A 19,765-nucleotide genomic window follows, 5' to 3' on the forward strand; every position below is an offset into this window, starting at 1 on the left:
AGAAAATTAAACTGAAACCTCGCTTGAGCTGTGCATGCAGACATCTTCATTCCCTGAATGAAGAAATTCCAGTGAAGTCTCACTCTGTTCCGAAAAGCTTGTGTTACTCTTATTCTGTGCAGATCACCTGCCTAATGCTTTTTCCCGATTCTTCATTAGGCCGAGGGAACCCACATCAAAAATATTCTGCCAGATGCTTTCACCTTGTTCCCACACATAATAACAAAAATACTTTACTGCCTCAATTTTAAAGCGAGAGAGGATGCACAGGGTTTGTAGTGTAGACAACTTCTTACCAGCAGGTTATTACGAGCCCCACCCCTGAGACTAAGGCTATGTTGTAAAGGAGTAATTAAAAACCAAAGGGGAACAACCTGAATAAATGCCCATTAGAAAAGGAACTGGTTAAATAAATTCTATTGTATCCATTCAAAGTAATACATCATTCAAAAGAAGATGCAGCTGTATATGTTCCAAAATAAGTCAAACCTAAATTACAGAGAGTAGTAAAATTGTGTTGACTGCAAAGAGGAATTGAGGAACTTGAGAACTAGAAATAAAGGAAGAAGGGAGACTTTTATAATAAATCCTTTTGTGCCGTCTGATTTCCTTTTCTTTTTTCTTTCTTCTTCTTCTTCTTCTTTTTTTTTTTTTTTTTTTTTTACCATGTGTATGTGTTATGTATTCAGAGGGAGGAGGGAGACAGTCATGAATAGGAGATAGAACCATGGATAGGTAGATAGACATAAAGACGAAAAGAAGTTTGAAGGAACAGCAGATCCCATATTCTCTGACTGCACTTTTTACTTTTAAAGCCATCACTGTATTTTCCATTTCCCTGACCAGCCGTTTAGTTCTCACTGGTTAGCAGGAGTCTTTTCCTCCGCTAGGTCGAGGAGACACAAACAGACCTCGTCATGCACACATCTCAGCACAACCACACACATAGTCTCAAACACACGGTTTTAGATTTGAAGGTGTAGGGGGGAGTGCAGGGGAGTTGGGGAGCAGGCTGAGACGATCTAAGCGGGACCTCCCGCCTCCCCCACCGTCTCAGATCTTCACTACTCCTCCCGCCCGTCCATTCTCTGGCGCGCCATTCGCCCCCACCCCCGCTCCAGACCCCGTACCCCAGGCTACTGGACTGGCGTAAATTTCCGCCCATTTGCGTCTCCGCCCTGTGGGGGCTGCTTCGTGACGTCAGGGCTGAGCTAGGGGGCGCCCGATCCTGGCTGCCCGCCCCTCCCGGCCCTGCGGCCCCCGCCTGCCCTTTAAAAGAGCGGGGCCTGCGCCAGCCGCGCCACACCGCGGGGACCAGGACGCACGCTGGTTTCCCGGGGCCGTTCCGTCGCGCCTTCCTCCTGCGCCTCGCTTCTCCGGTCCAGCCGCCATCTTCCTCTCCGCGCAGGGGCCGGCGAGCGGGGCCATGCAGCCAGCGCTGCTTCTCAGCCTCCTGGGAGCCGTGGGGCTGGCGGGTGAGTGGGCGCGGCGGGCCGGTCAGCACCGCGGACAGCGCCAGCATCGCTGTTCCCCGCCGCTCCCGCAGCCAGGCTGGCGGATCCCGGGAGAGACGGAGGGTTGAGGGGAAGGCTTATCTCTTGCTTCATTTCTTCTCCTTCCTGGGTGTTTTCCTTCAACTCCTCCCGCCCCTTTGACTTGGAAAAAGCTAGAGGGTTTCCCAGCCCAACCAGGGGAGCCTCAGTCTTTTTATATCTGAGTTTTCCTCTAGATAGAAGGAAGAAAACGTGCCGCACCTCCAAGGAAACCCCACATTTTGTATTAGCTTCTAAGATGTCATGCTCTCTCTGCCCGTCCTGTCGAGACTCTGTCGTAGTCTGATTCTGTAACTGTTTTGGCTTTTTAAGGCCAGGCGGCTACGGAGAGGCAGGAATACAAGTATGATGTTATTTAGCACCTGCATAATTTCCCTTATTATTGTTATTGTCGTATAAATATGATGTGATAAAAGTGAGTCCCATATGTATATGAGATATGTCCCTTTTCTTAACATGTCCATATATAACGTGTGTGTATGTGTGCTCATGTATGTACAGGTTTAATATAATATGTTTCTCTATTTTGTATTTCCATCTCTCGAGACATAATCTCACACCCAAAGGAATTTTTTTTTTTTACCTGTGAAAGCCTCAGCAGTCCTAAGAACATGTGCCCCTCATTTTTAAGTTATGAATGGAAACCGCAATATTTTGACTTCTGTACTCCAGGAAAATTATTAGAGTACAAAATAACCACAAAAGTACCTTCGGAGTAGTAAAAAAAAAAGTTTTAGTCGATTCAGGAGGATGGAATTTTCAGTAGTAGATATTTGACTGTTTCTCTTTTTGTGTGAAAGATTGTAGGATTAATCTGTCAAACTACTCTGAATCTCAAACAAATGATCTCTGAAGATCTGAAGTGTGTGTGTGTGTGTGTGTGTGTGTGTGCATGTGTGTTGGAAATAGAGTCACCTATGGGTATTGAGATATTGAGACTATTGCAAAGTAAGTATGCCAGCACCAATTTAAACCACAGGTTTTCTTCAGCTTTTAATGATCTTTAGAAAATTGTTCATATCTGAAATTGAGACTCCTACCTAGAATTGAGATATTGCCATCCACGAAGATGGAGATTTTATTGGCAGCAATTACTAGATCCAAAAGGTAGAGACAAAATGAAAGCCAGTCATAATTAATTTTATTGTAAGCTACGTACATTCAGAATTTGTTAAAATTCTTGTCATTCTTACAAATTACAAATAAATGTTCTCAATTTCATTAAAGAAACCCAAATGAATATTTAGAATTATTTCTGGTCAAAATACTTTCAGAAAGGAATTGCTTTGCTTAGGAGGCTGTAAATCACAAAAACAGTGACATTTGTGGGATTTATTTAACCATTGTGGTATAATACTTACAGATCTCTTGTGTAACAGAATATTTTAAATACAAATTTGTATTTTAATAGCAGCTAAAATGAAGACATGATAATCTTTTAAAAATTGAGCTATAATTTATATATCATATAATCCACCCTTTAAAAATATGTAATTCAGTGGTTTTTCGTATGTTCACAGATCGTGCAACTATTACCACTGTCAAATTTCAGAACATTTCCATCACCCCAGAAAGATACCACAAACCCATTAGCAAGCACCTCTCCATTCCTACCTCTCCACAGCCTCAGGCAATGAGATTTGTTAGCCTTCAAGTAGAGCTGGTTATTTGCAAAATCACAGGGCTGGGGGAAACCTCAAGCTCATTCGCTTATCCTTAAGAGCTTCTGAAAGGAGATCCACAACCTTCTATGGAAGCTATTGTGCACTCTAAAAATTAATATAAGGGAAATAGTCAAATGATATCCATAGTTTTGTTTTCTGTTCTTTTTTTTTTTTTTTTTTTTTTTTGAGACAGAGTCCTGCTCTATTGGCCAGGCTGGAGTGCTGTGGTGTGATCTCAGCTCACTGCAACCTCTATTTCGAGGGCTCAAGCAGTTCTCCTGCCTCAGTCTCTCAAGCAGCTGAGATTAAAGGTGTGTGCCACCACACCCGGCTAATTTTTTTTTTTTTGTATTTTTAGTAGAGACGAGGTTCCACCATGTTGGCTAGGATGATCTCTATTTCCTGACCTTGTGATCTGCCCACCTCAGCCTCCCAAAGTGCTGAGATTACAGGCATGAGCCACCACGCCTGGCTAGGAAAATGGTTTCTATATTCAGAAGAGCTTGTTTAACTTATTTTACAGCTGTATTTTCAATCTGGGAATCAAACCTTAATAGTCTTAGATTATTAGACTGAGTTACTCTCAGATTTACCACATTATTTGATAATTTTTTTTACCATTTGATTGCTTTACTTTTAGCACAAGCATTAGGTTTTCTTTTTTTTTTTTTCTTAAATCCCTACAGAGAGCATTAGGTTTTCTGTTGTGCCACCTGAATCTTGCCATATGCAAAAGTAAGTTGAAGTGCTTTAAGGATGACAACATGCCTTTGGCTATTACTTTTTTTGTCTTAGATTTTACTGGAAAAATACAGAAGCCCTAGATGTCTTACCAAGATGTCTAATATATGTTCAAAAGCAGACCCTCGTTTTTTTTTTTCCATCAAAAAGAGATCTGAAGAGCCTCAGTCAGAGAAACAATGGTTCTATAAATACAAACATGAGCTATGAGTTATCTAGAGTAATAAAAGAAAAATCTTTCTCTGTCCGCAAATCTGGTAACTATTAATGCTTTGGCAATACCAGTAGTTAATAAAAGCATCTATTTCACATTTGTAAAATTAAAGAAGAGTATTAGCAAGATATCAAAGGCTTAGTAAAGCTGGATTTTTAAAAAGTCATTTGGTTTGTTAGGGGAGTTATTGTCTCATAGTCATTGCTTTCCAGAGGATTTCATAGATTTCTGGCGGAAAAAGAAAATGCTGAAGTGGGTGTGTTCTCAAACAGCCATTTGGAGGATGAAAGAACAGTCCAGTATATTGGACCTTGGGTTCGAAAAGTGGGATCTTGCCTGATAAGCATTTCAGGAAGAACTTGGGGTCTTCACAGCTTGTTAGCTACTTCTCAAATATTTTTTAACGATTTCAATAGGCTGCATAACTTTGGGCTTCTTGAAACAATTGAAGTAGATCCCAGATTATGCTTTGAGAAGAAAAGTTTAGTAAAGTGAGTAAATGAAATAGGTGTTTTATTTCCAGGTTGAGCCCCATGATACGTAATTGATAGCAGGTGGAGAATGTTTAAAGAGGCTTAGAGCAAAGCATTGTGGAAGGAAAGGTCGGGTTGCTGCATTTGAATAGCTTTCCTGTCTGATGTCTGAGAGCTTGCCCCAGCTAGCTCTACTTTCTTCTCAGGGACTTAGAATAATTTTCTGCACTGAGCTTCTCCTGCCATAACAGCAGTTGCCTGCTGCAGGGAATGCCAAGAGAACTGTAGAGATGGACTTATATGTAAATGCTTTGGGCTGTTCCAATGGAAAGGGCTTACACAGAACAAAGTCAAAGTGAAAAAACAATCAAAGCAGCTTCGAGAGAAAAAAAATGGCACTGAAAAATTAAAATTACCTGAAGTATTTTCTAAGAAGACAAAGCAGCTTCAAACAGTGCTTTAAGATAGGCAGAATCTCATGAAATTTTATTGAAATAATTAAAATTTTTCTTTTAAAAAAGAAAAAAGTCTTTTAAAAAAGTCTTATAAACCAGTGGTTAACCATCAATTTGCATATAATTTAACGGACTTGATGCTGTACTACGAGGGTTAGGTATCTGCCATGTTTTTTACATGACTGTAAACAGTCGTTGAGGAAGAGAAACATAATGTTGATATGGATGCATGAACAAGCTTGTTCAGGCAAAGACCTTGCAGATAAAAAATGAGGTAATTAATTATGGAAGACAGTCATAACCGTGTCTTTGTCATGGAAGTAAGTTTTGGGAGGATATTTTTTTGGAAACAGAGATAGGGAGAGAGAGCCACACAGATCTTTACCCATTTGGGGTAGGCAGAGAAGGGTCAAGGAGGGCACTCATTATATTAGACTTAGTTTGGTTTATACTTTTAATTGAAGTAAAATATATAGAAAATTGAAGAGGTCATGAATATACAGCTTAATAAGCATACCTATGTAACCAGCACAGAGATTAAAAAACAGAACATTTCCGGTATCCCAGAAGCCCCTTCCGTGTCTGTGGTCAAGATTTGATTATAATAATTAATCACCTTATTGTTTACCCACAAGGCCTTTGCCTGAACAAGCTCATTTATGCCTTCCTATCAACATTGTGTTTCTTTTCCTCCACACTGTTTACAATCATGTTAAAAACGTGGCAGATTTATACTGGATCTAAAATAGCATTTGTTTCCATATATATTTAAGACATTGCCAGGGGGGAAAGCAACAACTCACGTGGGGTGATTTTGTGAGTCTGAGGTCACACAGCTTCCAAAAGCCAACTCATTTTCCATTCTTTTTTCTCCTTCAAAGCTGTCAATTCCATGCCAGTGGATAACAGGAACCACAATGAGGAAATGGTAAGTTGCAATGTCGATCTTAGAATCTAGGCTTGTATCTAGACTCTAGATTCTCCCAGTCTCTATTATACCAAACCAAACACATGCACATGTGCACATGCACACACACAAAAAACATAATCTTACAAAGCCAGGTTTTCATCCCTGACAGAATGTGGGCAAGGGATGCCCCTCCTGCACTGAGCCCCTGTCTCCTGTCAAGATGGTTTAGCACCCCCGAGGATAGCTGTGCCATTGCTTTGGAAATAAACGTTTATTTCCCTTCTCCTGATAATCCCAACTCAGTGCTTTCTTGCATTGTTCTGTGTAGAGGTTTGGAAGATTTCATTCTGTTTCTGTAAATCTGTATCTCCGCCCTAAGAAATACTGCATTGGCACAGTTCAGGTAGTCAAGCCTTCCTTGACAGCAGCTCTGGTTTGAGTAGTCTGTCATCCAGTGACACCAGCTTCTCCAACCTGCTTTTGGGTGTTTCTCCAGGTGACTCGCTGCATCATTGAGGTCCTCTCAAATGCCTTGTCGAAGTCCAGTGCTCCACCCATCACCCCTGAGTGCCGCCAAGTCCTGAAGAAGAGTAAGTGTCCCGCACTGTGAGCAGATCTTTGTCGCTGCAGTGATCCTTGTTCCTACTCCCCACATCACCTTCCACTTTATCTACAAATGACCTGGGGGCATAATACAGCAGGAAGAGTGTGGATTGACTAGGCCAGTATCTGGGAGACAGTGAAATGACTCCTAGTTCCTGCTTTGCCATTTTGCAGCTGTGTGACTATGGGAAAGGCCCTTTGCCTCTCTAGGTTTATTTCCTCAAAGTAAAATGAAGGAGTTGGACTCAATGATAGTCTTTCAGATGTCTATCCCTCTTAAATTCCTTAGTTCCATATTTTGCATTTTTAGGACAGGACTTCAGCTGGGTGGACAGAGGTGTGGGAAATGCTGGTTTGTGATTAGATGAGGAAGGGGTTTCTGGAAGTGCTGGAAGATGATAGAGGGAGATTTAAAAATCATTCTTCTCTTTGCCTTTTACTCTTCTGACACTGAGAAGCAGGAAGCTTAGGTGACTTAAAATTTCTGGCCTATTTACACAATAAATTAGCTAAGATAGTTTAGTGCACAGCTTACTAGAAGAGAAGGTACCACCAAATGGTACCAGGAGTTCCAGGTGAGGCAACTAATGACTTTCTGAGTCTCTGAAAGTGTTCTCAATATGAAACCATTTCTGCTGAAAATAAAATTTGAACAGTGATATAAGCAGTATCCATTGGAAACTGACAGTATGAGGTGAATTTTACAAGACTATGCAGTCTCTGTTATACATGATGCCAAACTGATTCAAACAAATCCAGGAAACACTGCCCTCTTCAACGCTGTCCTTTTCTTTTAAACTTTTAGTCAGGCTGGGAACAGTAGATTTTATCCTATATTTTCACCTTTAAAAATTTCTCAGCTGGGTATGGTGGCTTACACTTGTAATCCCAGCACTTTGGGAGGCCAAGGCAGGCAGATCACCTGAGGTCAGGAGTTCAAGACCAGCCTGGCCAACATGGTGAAACCCCATCTCCACTAAAAATACAAAAAAATTGGCCAGGCGTGGTGGCAGGTGCCTGTAATTCCACTACTTGGGAGGCTGAGACAGGAGAATAGCTTGAACCTGGGAGGCAGAGATTGCACTCTAGACTGGGTGACAGAGTGAGACTCCGTAAAAAAAAAAAAAAAAAAAAAAAAAAAAATCTCTCATTGCCACCAGCCTGGCCAACATAGTGAAACCCCATCTCTACTAAAAATACGAAAACTAGCTGGGCATGGAGGCAGGTGCCTGTAATCGCAGCTACTCGGGAGGCTGAGGCAGGAGAATCACTAGAACCTGGGAGGCAGAGGGCGCATTGTTTGTGCCATTACACTCCAGCATGGGCACAGCCTGGGTGGCAGAGTGAGATTCCATCTCAAAAAACAAACAAACAAAAAACCCACCAAAAAAACAACTCTCACCGCCAGACAAGACACTCTTGGCTATTGCTACACATGAGTCCTCATGCATGAAATAGTAAAAAGCAAATAGTGATTGGCCAAAAGAGAAACCTGAGGCCTTTCCCTTCCTTTGTTTGCTAGACCAATGCAAATGTGAGGGGTCTGTCCTGTCAGGTCACCAAAGAACCATAATTGCTTAGGAAAAGTTGCCTATGCCTGCCTGCCAAGATCTTAGCCCTTAGATTATGGCATAATAACTCTAGCCTCGGCTCCAGCCCTCATTATGCCCTGGGGTCTTTCGATGTCTGTTGAGCAAGACGTAGGGAAACTGGGAAAAAAAATCAAATGACGCTGGAGATGTTATACCCAGAGAGTGACAGAATGCTGAGATGGGGAAGGTTTAAGAGCTCCTCTGTGGCTGAGTCTTAAACACCAGCCAGGGCTAGGCAGATAAATAACACAAAGGAGTAAGGCAGGACAGGAAGTGACTCACAGACTGGAGGGCACATGCCTTTTCTGAGGGGAAGCAGATTATTTCTCAGCTCTAATCCCATTATGGAGAAATACAGACTCTGCTGTCAGATCTTGAGATTCTTGTTTCTTTTGAGACAGAGTCTTGCTCTGTCTCACTCAGACTGGAGTACAGTGATGCAGTCTTGGCTCACTGCAGCCTCTGCCCCCCGGGGTTCCAGCGATTCTCTTTTCTCAGCCTCCTGTGTAGCTGGGATTACAGGTGCACACCACTATGCCCGGCTAATTTTTGCATTTTTAATAGAGTTAGGGTTTGGCCATGTTGGCCAGGCTGGTCTCGAACTCCTGACCTCAGGTGATCTGCCACTTTGGTCTCCCAAAGTGCTGGGATTACAGGCGTGAGCCACTACGCCCAGCACATCTTAGGATTTTTCAAAAGAAGTTAACATTTTGATTTTTAAAAGACATCTGGTATTTTCATATTGCCTCTGAATTCCAACATACTAAAACCGCTATTTAGGTAAAATAGAATTCACCTCTTTGGCACCAGTTTGCAACTTTTATCCTATTCTAGTTTTCTCGCTCTTGTTGGTATATCCTAACTGATCAGAAAACTGGTGGAGCTTTTGGCCTACTGGTTGGATGAATGCGTTTCTACAGCCTCTGTCCACCCCAGGCCTATCTCCACTACCACTCTTACCTGCTTGTTTCTGAGTCAGCATATACTCACTGAGCAAATGAATATTTGGGAAGTAGGACAGAATCATTGTTTTACGGATTTAAGAGACCTCAGGGAAGACATAGTCTAATTTCTTAACAGGTACAAGAATGTCTTTGACTAGGGTTGATCTGGTCATCCTTACAACATGACAGATGCATTTCCCTCTTTTTGCTTGAAAGTAAGAGTGAACTTCACATCTTGGTTTTACAGATTGATGATGAGTGTGTGCTGCCAATCACAGACCTCTCCAGGCTCACCTGCGTGGGCTTAAGGCTAAATTTAGTAGGAAGTGCTCAGCCTCAGGCCATGCTGCTCAGGCAGTACAAATTTAATTGGGAAAAAAATTAAAATACTTCTGTTCCTGACACTTAAGACTCACAAACCAGTAGGCAATAGGGAAGGGGCCACAGTGACTCTGCCCCTGGAGGCTGATACCTTGTCTGATCAGCTCTAGTTCAACTGACTCTCAGAATAACATTATTGTCTTGTCTGTCTTAGTCAGTCAGCTCAGGCTGCTATATCAAATACCATAGATTGGATGGCTTAAACAACCAACATTTATTTTTCATAGTTGTAGAGGTTGGAAGTTCAAGATCAGAGTGTCTGATGAGGGCCCACTTCTTGGCTTGTAGATAGCTGTCTTCTCTCATGGTATCCTCATCTGGTGGAGAAAGAAATCATCTCTTTCTCATACCTCCCTTCTTAGGGCACTAATCCCATTATAAGGGTTCTACCCTGATGACCTGATTACCTTCAGAGGCCCCACTTCAACATGCTATCACATTGAGGATTAGGGCTTCGACATTTTAGAAGCACACAAACGTTTAGTCATTGCACTGCCCAGAGCCACCATGCTTCCCTGTGCCCTCTGGCTAGCCGTGCCTCAATGCTGTATGTACCACCATTGGCTTTTAAGAGGCAAAGAGACTGGTGACAGATGGGTCTTCCCTCAGATGCGTGGAAAAGGTCAGGGACATTTCTTTTGCCTCATAAACATGAGATTATTATTATCATGTCAGGCTGGGCTTGAAACAGAGAGGTATGGACAGTCTACTATTTCTTGGACATTTTTACAAAACAAACCAATTTTTTTTCCATTTTGCAAATATCAGTTCAAAATGACTCATCAGTGCCACCCACCAGAAATATTTTGTGAGCCACAAATATAATTTCAAATTTTATAGTAGCCACATTTAAAAAAGTAAAAAGAGATTGCATGGAAATTAATTTCAATAATGTATTTTATTTTAATCCAATATTTTTTCTAATACATAATTTTATCTATCTAATCTATTTGAAATATCTATTATCCAATACATCCAAAATATTATTTCAGCATATAATGATGTAAAAATTGTTGAGATTATTTCACATTATTCTTTATTCTCGGAAGTCTGATGTGTAGCTTACATATATAGCATGTCTCAGATTGGGCCAGCCATATTTCAAGTGCCCAACAGCACTTGGGCTTATGGCGCCTGCAGTGTAGACCCAGAGCTGTTAGTGGTCTTGGCTTCAGGGATTTTATCTGAACTCTGTGACACAGGTTGAAATCCAAGCCCTCCTAGCTAACAACTGAGACAGTGCCAACTGCATATCTCCTTTCATGGGGTGCCCGTGAGGTCAGAAGGATTTAGTAAGGGAGCTATTGATATTTGGAAAACATGGGCAAGAACAGCATTCAATTAAAATATCAGTTATCCCATCTACTCTGACTCAGGAAACACAAAGATAACTCAGTATACTGAAGTTTGTCCTCAACACCTGAGAACATGTTGGGTAGATGGAACCTGAGTGAAAGAAGGAATGGCCCTTTCTATTGATGTGCAGTTTTCTCAGGGAAGAAATGTACACCCTTCTTATCACCAGCTACTGAGTTATGTATCACATATTGCGAGGTTGAGTCCACAGGTGATTGGATAATAAAAGTCTGATACAAACTGATCATTTCAAATGTTTAAATTCTCCTTTGAATCTTGCTATTTCTTATTTTGGCTAATTATCTAGTTGGATTATTGGTAAAGCCATTCATATAATGCTAACTTTTTAGCTCCTACTTGGAGAAAATATGGAAAGAATGGTCTCGGATTATACCATGCTGAGTCTCAATGTCTTCAAAAAGAAGAGGTTGGACTGGATTACATGAATTCTAAGATGTTTTCTGCTTCTAAATTCTAATATTTCATAGATCTTTATCTGGGTTTCAGTTTGATCATTGGTAGTACCAATGAGAGAAGCTGGTTGAATATTCTGAAGACATAAAAATATAGACAATTTATTACTATTTAAACAGTCAAGGAGCTTTCATAGCATTTACTTTCAAGAGGAATCTGAGTATATTCTTCATTAAATTAAATAATTATTCAAGCAATTTTCAGTGTCCTCAGGATTTGTAGTGATTACTGAGGCTAGTTCTTGTTGAATCACAAGCAATTCTGAAGTTATAACTACTCTTCTTTTTCATTATAGATAGAAAAGAGGTCAAAGACAAGGAGACAACTGAAAATGAAAACACGAAGTTTGAAGTAAGATTGTTAAGAGACCCAGCTGATGCCTCAGAAGCCCACGGGCCGTCCAGTAGGGAAGAGGCAGGAGCCCCAGCGGAGAAGGACACTCAAGGCCTGACACAGGCAGACACAGAGCCATGGGCAGAGGGAGGCGGGCACAGCCGAGAACGAGTGGATGAGCCCCAGCGGAGCCTCTATCCCTCCAACAGCCAAGTCTCCGAAGAAGCAAAGACGAGCCATTCTGAGAAGAACGAGAGAGAGGATGAGGAGGAGGAAGAGGGAGAGAACTACCAAAAAGGGGAGCGAGGGGAAGATGGCAGTGAAGAGAAACACCTTGAAAAGCCAGGAGAGACACAAAATGCTTTTCTTAATGAAAGAAACCAGGCTTCAGCTACAAAAAAAGAGGAGTTAGTGGCCAGATCTGATACACATGCTGCTGGGCACTCTGAGGAGAAGACGCATAGCCGGGAGAGGAGCAGCCAGGAGAGTGGAGAGGAGGCAGGGAGCCAGGAAAAACAGCCGCAGGAGTCAAAAGGCCAACCCCAAAGCCAGGAAGAATCTGAGGAAGGTGAAGAAGATGCCACCTCTGAGGTGGCCAAACGACGCACGAGGCCCAGACACCATCATGGGAGGAGCAGGCCTGACAGGTCCTCTCAAGGAGGAAGTCTTCCCCCTGAGGAAAGGGGACACCCCCTGGAGGAATCTGAGGAGTCAAACGTCGGCATGGCCAGTTTAGGGGAGAGGAGGGACCACCATTCAACCCACTACAGGGCTTCAGAGGAAGAACCCGAATATGGAGAAGTAAAGAGTTATCCCGACGTCCGGAACTCCGAGGACCTGGAGGGGGAACGCTATAGGGGCAGAGGAAGTGAAGAATACGGGGCTCCAAGGCCTCAGAGTGAGGAGAGCTGGGATGAGGAGGACAAGAGAAACTACCCCAGCTTAGAGCTCGATAAGATGGCACATGGATATGGTGAAGAAAGTGCGGAAGAGCGGGGCCAAGAACAGGGAAAGGGACGCCATCACAGAGGTAGGGGAGGGGAGCCACATGCCTATTTCATGTCTGACGCCAGAGAAGAGAAAAGGTTCTTGGGTGAAGGACACCACCATGTCCAAGAAAGCCAGATGGACAAGGCAAGGAGGCGTCCACAAGGTGCATGGAAAGAGCTGGACAGAAATTACCTCAACTATGGTGAGGAAGGAACACAAGGGAAGTGGCAGCAGCAGAGAGACCTGCAGGACACTAGAGAAAACAGGGAGGAAGCTAGGTTTCAAGAGAAACAATATGGCTCCCATCACACGGCTGAAAAGAAGAAGAGATTAGGGGAACTGTTCAACCCATACTACGACCCTCTCCAGTGGCAGAGCAGCCATTTTGAAAGAAGAGACAACATGGATGATAATTTTCTTGAGGGTGAAGAGGAAAATGACCTGACCTTGAATGAGAAGAATTTCTTCCCAGAATACAACTATGACTGGTGGGAGAAAAAGCCCTTCTCGGAGGATGTGAACTGGGGTCAGAGAAACCTCGCCAGGGTCCCCAAGCTGGACCTAAAAAGGCAGTATGACAGGGTGGCCCAACTGGACCAGCTCCTTCACTACAGGAAGAAGTCAGCCGAGTTTCCAGACTTCTATGATTCTGAGGAGCCGATGAGCACCTTCCAAGAGGCAGAAAATGAAAAGGACAGGCCCGACCAGAGAGTTCTGACAGAGGATGAGGTACAGTGTGAGGCTTCTGTTTAAAATTACTTACTTTGGTCAATGCTAGTACATTATGTTCAAGACTATCCCATATTAATGGGGAGAAGTTGACGGGAATTAATCACTATGAAAATGGTGCACTAGTGGGGCCGGGCGCGGTGGCTCACACCTATAATCCCAGCACTTCAGAAGGCTGAGGCAGGTGGATCACCTGAGGTTAGGCATTCAAGACCAGCCTGATCAACATGGTGAAACCCTGTGTCTACTCAATATACAAAAATTAGCTGGGCATGATAGCAGGTGCCTGTAATCTCAGCTATTCAGGAGGCTGAGGCAAGAGCATCACTTGAACCCAGGAGGGGAAGGTTGCTGTGAGCCGAGATCACACCATTGTGCTCCAGCCTGGGTGACAGAGCGAAACTCCGTCTCAAAAAAAAAAAAAAGAAAGAAAAGAAAATAGTGCCCTAGTAACAGAGTGGAGGCCGCCTTGGGGGTCAGTTTTCACCTACCTCTAGCCATCGTCCACATCCTTGCCCACTCCCTCAGTTGCACTGCTTTTCAACCTTGTCTGCACACTGGGGTCACCTGGAGAGCTTGAGAAATTACTTTATTTGGAACCCAGCATCAGAGATTCTGTCTACTTGGTGCCTAGGGTGCTTCCTGGTCATCACGATATTTTAAAGCTTCCAGATGGTTGCAGCATTCAGCCAAGGTTGACAACTACTGTTCTGGTATCTTCCCCCGGTCATCTGACTGTTCATCACTCTCCCCCTGAGGTAGGGAGAATAGGTGATAGAGAAATTTACTTGCTAGACTATTTACTTTGCTATCTTTATTATTTCAAGCCCCCCTGCAGTCAGAGGTAACGTTATTGGAGCTGTACCTATGCAAACAATGTTTTTTTCCTGATATTTTTTATTTAGGTTGGTGTTTCTCAAAGTTGAATGTACACCAGGATGATTGAGGGATTCCTAGCCCCCAGAGTTTCTCATTTAGTAGGTCCCAGGTGAGACCCCAAAATCTGTATTTCTGACAAGTTCCTGGCTGATGCCACTAGTCAGGGGACCACACTTTGAGAGTTACTGATGTAGGTTGATTAATGCAGCTTTTAACATGCCTAAAATTCCCCTTTCCGTTCATACTCCATCAAACTACAGCAAAACAAATCGGTTTGGGACCTCATGCCTCCACTTTTCTGTATTTTCCAGGAAAAAGAACTTGAAAACTTAGCTGCAATGGATTTGGAACTACAGAAGATAGCTGAGAAATTCAGCCAAAGGGGCTGACTGTCACTGGAGCAGTGGGCGGTGTTAAGAAGCAGCCCTTGCATGATCTGTTTTTTTACCACTTCACTGAAAGACACCATTTATCTATCCAAGGGCAGAAAGTAGAACTTACTATTCATTCCATGTTTGACATAACTGGAAATGTCTTTAATTTTTGCCAGAATGCTATTGAAAATGTGAATAGCATGACTTTGTAGCATATTCTTTTTTGCAAAATAGACATATTAACATGCTTGTGACAATGACTGTGCTACTCTCTTTGGGAAAATGTTTGTCTCAGTTGGAAATAATAAAAGATTCACCTGAGACCAAAAGCTTCACTGTTCTTGGCTTCCTTTGGGCAAAGAGGGAGGAGTGTGACTTTTCAAATCTATTCTTTAAAGTAAATTGCAAAAGATGGCTCTAGGATTTGTTGTTTTTGGATGCATAATAAAATAAAAAAGCAAACCTTTTGCAGTAATGTGCAGGATATAAAGAGAAATAGATTGGAAAAAGACATCTGCTCCCCATGCTGAAAGAGATTACCTAGGCTTGAAAAACCTGTTTCAAAAACAATCATAAGATATTACCTTGAAAATTATATTATCTAAAGAGCTCTAGAAGCAGCCAGCCAGAAATCATTTTTCAGGGCTGAGAAGAAAGCTTGGATAATGGGAAGAATTCTGGGGTGGGAGTGAAAACATCTGGCCTGTCCAGACAGATCCCTGGTCCCTAAGATCTTGTCAGATTTCTACTCCTTAAGATAGAGGCTAGGCATGGTGGCTCACACTTGTAACCCTAGCACTTTGGGAGGTCAAGGTTTGCTTGAGCTCAGGAGTTCGAGACCAGCCTGGACAATGTGGCGAAACCCCATCTCTATAAAAATTAGCCAGGCATAGTGGTGTGCACCTGTAGTCCCAGCTACTCAGGAGGCTGAGGCAGGAGATCACTTGGGCCCTGAAAGTTGAGGCTGCAGTGAGGCGGAGGTTGCAGTGAGCCAAAATGGCTCCACTGCACTCTAGCCTGGGCACAAGAGTGAAACTCTATCTCAAAACACACACACACACACATACACACACACTATAATCAGATTTCAGGTGCTGAAATAATTAACTGTAGTAATTACAATTCTGCAGTCCAGGATCCTGACACTCAGATACACGACAGGCCTCACTGAGAAAGTATCTGTTGATGAAAGACCTAAAGAAAGGGCATGAGCCATGTGGACACCTGGGGGAAGGACATTTCAGGCAGAGGGAAGAGCAGGTACAAAGGCCCTGGGATGGGAATGTTCGGCATATCTGAAGAAGAACAAGAGGCCCAAGTGGGAGACTGTTGGAGGAGGTGAGCTTCGAGAGGCAGCAGGGGCTAGGTCATGCAGTGCTCTCTGTGGGTCCTGGTAAGGACTTTTGCTTTTGCAATTGGTGAGTTCTCAGTGGATGACTGATAGGATTTGCTCTATGTTTATAATGACACTGACTGCTGGATTGAGAGATGGCTGTAGGGGAAGTGAAGGCAGAAACACAGAAACCAAAAAGGAGGGCACTGTAATCACCCTGCTGAGTCATTGTGAAGGCAGGGTCTGGTGTGGTGGCACTGGGAATGGGGAGAAGTGGCAGGATTCTAGTTCTATTCTGGAGACAGAGTTGACAGGTAGGGCTCCTGGGTTTGGTGTGGCCTGAGGGAACAAGAGGGGGACACCACGGCTTTAGGCCTGAGCACTTGGAAAAACAGATGGGGGAGATTGCGCGAGGGACTGGTTCGGGAGGGGAGAGATGGGGAGCTCAGATTTGAACATGTTAAGTTTGAGGCGTGAATAGATAGCCAGTAGAGCTGTTGAGCTGGGTATATGAGCTGGTGCTGGAGGAAAAGGCCTGTGCTGAAGACTGAATGTGGGAGTCATCATCATAGAGATGGAATTTAAAGCCTTACAGCTGGGTGAGATCATGTAGAGTTATATAAGAGAGTCAAAGGTGGCCTCTGGATATTGGCTTAGAGATTGTTTATTTCTTCATTGCAGGCTGACACTGATTAGTGCAGAAGCCAAACTCAAATTTTCATACATCCAATTATTTTAAGCAAATTATAAGCCAATTTTTTAGCCATTCAGGGCCTTCCTGGTACACACCCAGTGAAACTACACCCAGTAACTGTTGACTGTTGATAACACATAGCCTTGTGGTTATAAGACCTCAAGTGCGGTGGCTCATGCTTATAATCCCGGCACTTTAAAAGGCCGAGGCAGGCAGATCACTTGAGCTCAGGAGTTCAAGACCAGCCTGGGCAACATAGTAAGACCCTGTCTCTACTAAAAAATACAAAAATTAAGCTGTGTGTGGTGGCGTGTGCCTGCAGTCCCAGCTACTTGGGAGGCTGAGGTGGGAGGATGAGTTGAGCCTGGAAGAAGGAGGTTGCAGTGAGCTGAGATCATGCCACTGCTCTCCAGCCTGGGTGACAGAGTAAGACCCTGTCTTAGAAAAATAAAGCCAAAAACAAAAAACAAACCTCAAGCCGTCCCTGCCCTTTGGAGCTCCCTGACCCAGAGACTTTCCGCGGCTTTGTTAAGCACCACCACCTAGACACGTAAGACTTGTTTCTGACCCTCCTTTCCCTTGGGGGTATCCTTGCTCTTTCTTCTCTCCTTCCGAGTAGCAACACCTACAGTGTAGCCTTTGGACAGACTCTTGCTGTAAGGGACATCCCCCTGCCCCCATGCAAATCTGCCAGAGTGCTGCTGCCATCTTGCGGTCATATCTTTCTCTTTGATCAGTCCCCAAATCCCTCAAACACCCTAGGGAGTGAGTGTAGACAAGAAAAGGAAGGAGTGCAAGTACTGAGCCCTGAGGCATGCCAACATTTAGAAGTTTCAGAGATGAGAAGGAACCAGCAAGAGAGATACAGAAAGGCTGGAGACGTATGAGGGAAACCAGGAGAGAGTGGCTTCCTAGAAGCCAAGTGAGGAAAAGCCTGGCAAGGAGAGGGACGGACGGTGTCAAACACTGCTGATGGGTCCAGAGACCCGAGAAGGAGCTCTGGATGTCACACGACTGTCTATTGTTGCTTGCTGCTCACACCAAACCCGCTCCCCACTGTGGCTGCTCCAAAGTGCTGTTCTTCTGTTTCCACCTATGCTGCAATCCCTCTCATCACACCACTGAAATCAGCAATCAGCAAACTTCACAAAGGCCCAGAGAGCGTTTTAGGCTTTAGGGCCATATGGGTTCTATCACAATTATTCAACTTTGCTACAGTGTCAAAGCAGCCATCGACAATATATAAACACATTGGAGTAGTTGTGTTCCAAAAAAACTTGTTTGAATTTCATGTAATTTTCCCATGACACGAAATTATTATTTTACTTTTCTGCTCCAGACACTTAAAAATGTAAAAACCTCTTTAAGTTAGAGGCCATACAAAAAATTTTTAGTGGGCCATATTTGCTGCCCCCTGATTTAAAATTAATGATATTCTTTCTTATTTTTATCTCCTCTCTTTCTTGAATTTGTCACCATATAACTTTAATTTATATAATTCATTCATTCATTTATAAGAGAGTCTCACTCTGCTACCCAGGCTGGAGTGCAGTGCCTCACTGCAACCTGTCTCCCAGGTTCAAGCAATTCTCCTCCCTCAGCCTCCCAAGTAGCTGGGATTATAGGTGCCCGCCACCACATCCAGCTATTTTTTTAATTTTTAGTAGAAATGGGGTTTCACCATGTTGGCCAAGCTGGTCTCAAACTCCTGACCTTAAGTGATCCATCCGCCTTGGCTTCCCAAAGTGCTAGGATTACAGATGTGGGCCACCAAGCCTGGCCTATCTCATTTAATTGTATGCCTATTTTGTGTCACTCACAGGTGACAGGAGAGCACTGAACTGAGACCACCTTACTCACCTGAGCATTTGATTGAGGAAAAGTACTCCCAAAAGGCAAGAGAATGCCTGCTATCATTCCCTCTGGATTAATTTCTCCACTTTTTAAGGTTTGCTGGCTTAGAATTATAACAGTATGTAGACCAAATATCCAACAGATTGATCTACCTGTTTCAAAACAAAATGTCCATAGCACCTTGTTACCTGTCAAAGCAAAAATGAAATGTCAAAATCTTTTGTCTTAATATCTCAGCTAAAAGTAAAAAAGAAAAACAAGAAACAGACAAACAAACAAAAAAAACCCCACATTATTAATAGAACTGTAAAACGGCCTCCCAACAGGAGTGGGTAGAGTATGATATTAATTTCCTGTGCCTCAAAGATTTTGCCCTTCCTCATAAAAACTCAAATAGCTGTGGGTGCCTAGTAACTGTTAATTAGGTAGTTAAAAGGTTACTAGTTGCTGTTTAAGTAGCTATTCAGGGACTTACCTCTCTCACCATCTGACCTGTGCTACATAGGTTAAGTTCAAGAAAAATCTATAATCCTTTTTACAAAAATTAATACTAGCTAGAGGCAACATTATATTTCAAGTACAGTTATTAGATACACTGTTCCTTTCTAGCACTGCACCTAAATGCATTACAAAATCAGGACAGAGTAAAGTGAATCTTGACCATGGATTTTTAGGACATGTGTTTTAGTATTTAGTATTGTTCTTGCAATATTTACAATCAACACTTTAAAACAACATGCAAACACTCCTTTTTTTTTTTTTTTTTTCAAAACTTCACTACATATTGAGAAAAGACTGCATTTTTTGGTTTTTCAATATACAACTAATGCATGAACGATTGCCCAATATTTGCTTCATACAATTCTAGTGTACCTTTAAGCTAAAAAATACCCTGTAATGGGTGCCATGCTATATTGCTAAGTACTCTAGTCCAATGGAGGAATAGGATGGATGTTACAAAATGATTTCTTTGAAATTCTGATTGCCATTCATTAAAGTGCTATTCTACATAACTCTCCTGGTGGCTAGATGTCCAGAAATCATAAAATTATCCATTCATCTGCTCCAAAGGTGAATATCCACTTTAAACACAAGACAAAAACATCCTGTATCTAGCTGTACTGGTGATGTGCACGCACACAATAGTCGTTCCTGGACCAACAGCACCAATGTCACCTGGAAACTACTTGAAATGCAAATGCTCTGCCCCACCCCACAA

General features: G+C 42.9%; 1 protein-coding gene across 1 annotated transcript; it reads left to right on the forward strand.

Annotated features, from left to right (window-relative positions):
- The first annotated feature begins 1,302 nt into the window (after positions 1–1,302).
- CHGB (chromogranin B) lies at positions 1,303–14,994 on the forward strand. Its single transcript, XM_008995722.5, has 5 exons — positions 1,303–1,475; positions 5,982–6,028; positions 6,507–6,600; positions 11,656–13,412; positions 14,603–14,994. The coding sequence occupies exons 1-5, from the start codon at positions 1,427–1,429 to the stop codon at positions 14,678–14,680; spliced, it is 2,025 nt and encodes a 674-aa protein (XP_008993970.3). The 5' UTR covers positions 1,303–1,426; the 3' UTR covers positions 14,681–14,994.
- Positions 14,995–19,765: the final 4,771 nt, after the last annotated feature.

This window comes from Callithrix jacchus, chromosome 5 (assembly GCF_049354715.1).
Source record: "Callithrix jacchus isolate 240 chromosome 5, calJac240_pri, whole genome shotgun sequence".
Classification (NCBI taxonomy): Eukaryota; Metazoa; Chordata; class Mammalia; order Primates; family Cebidae; genus Callithrix; species Callithrix jacchus.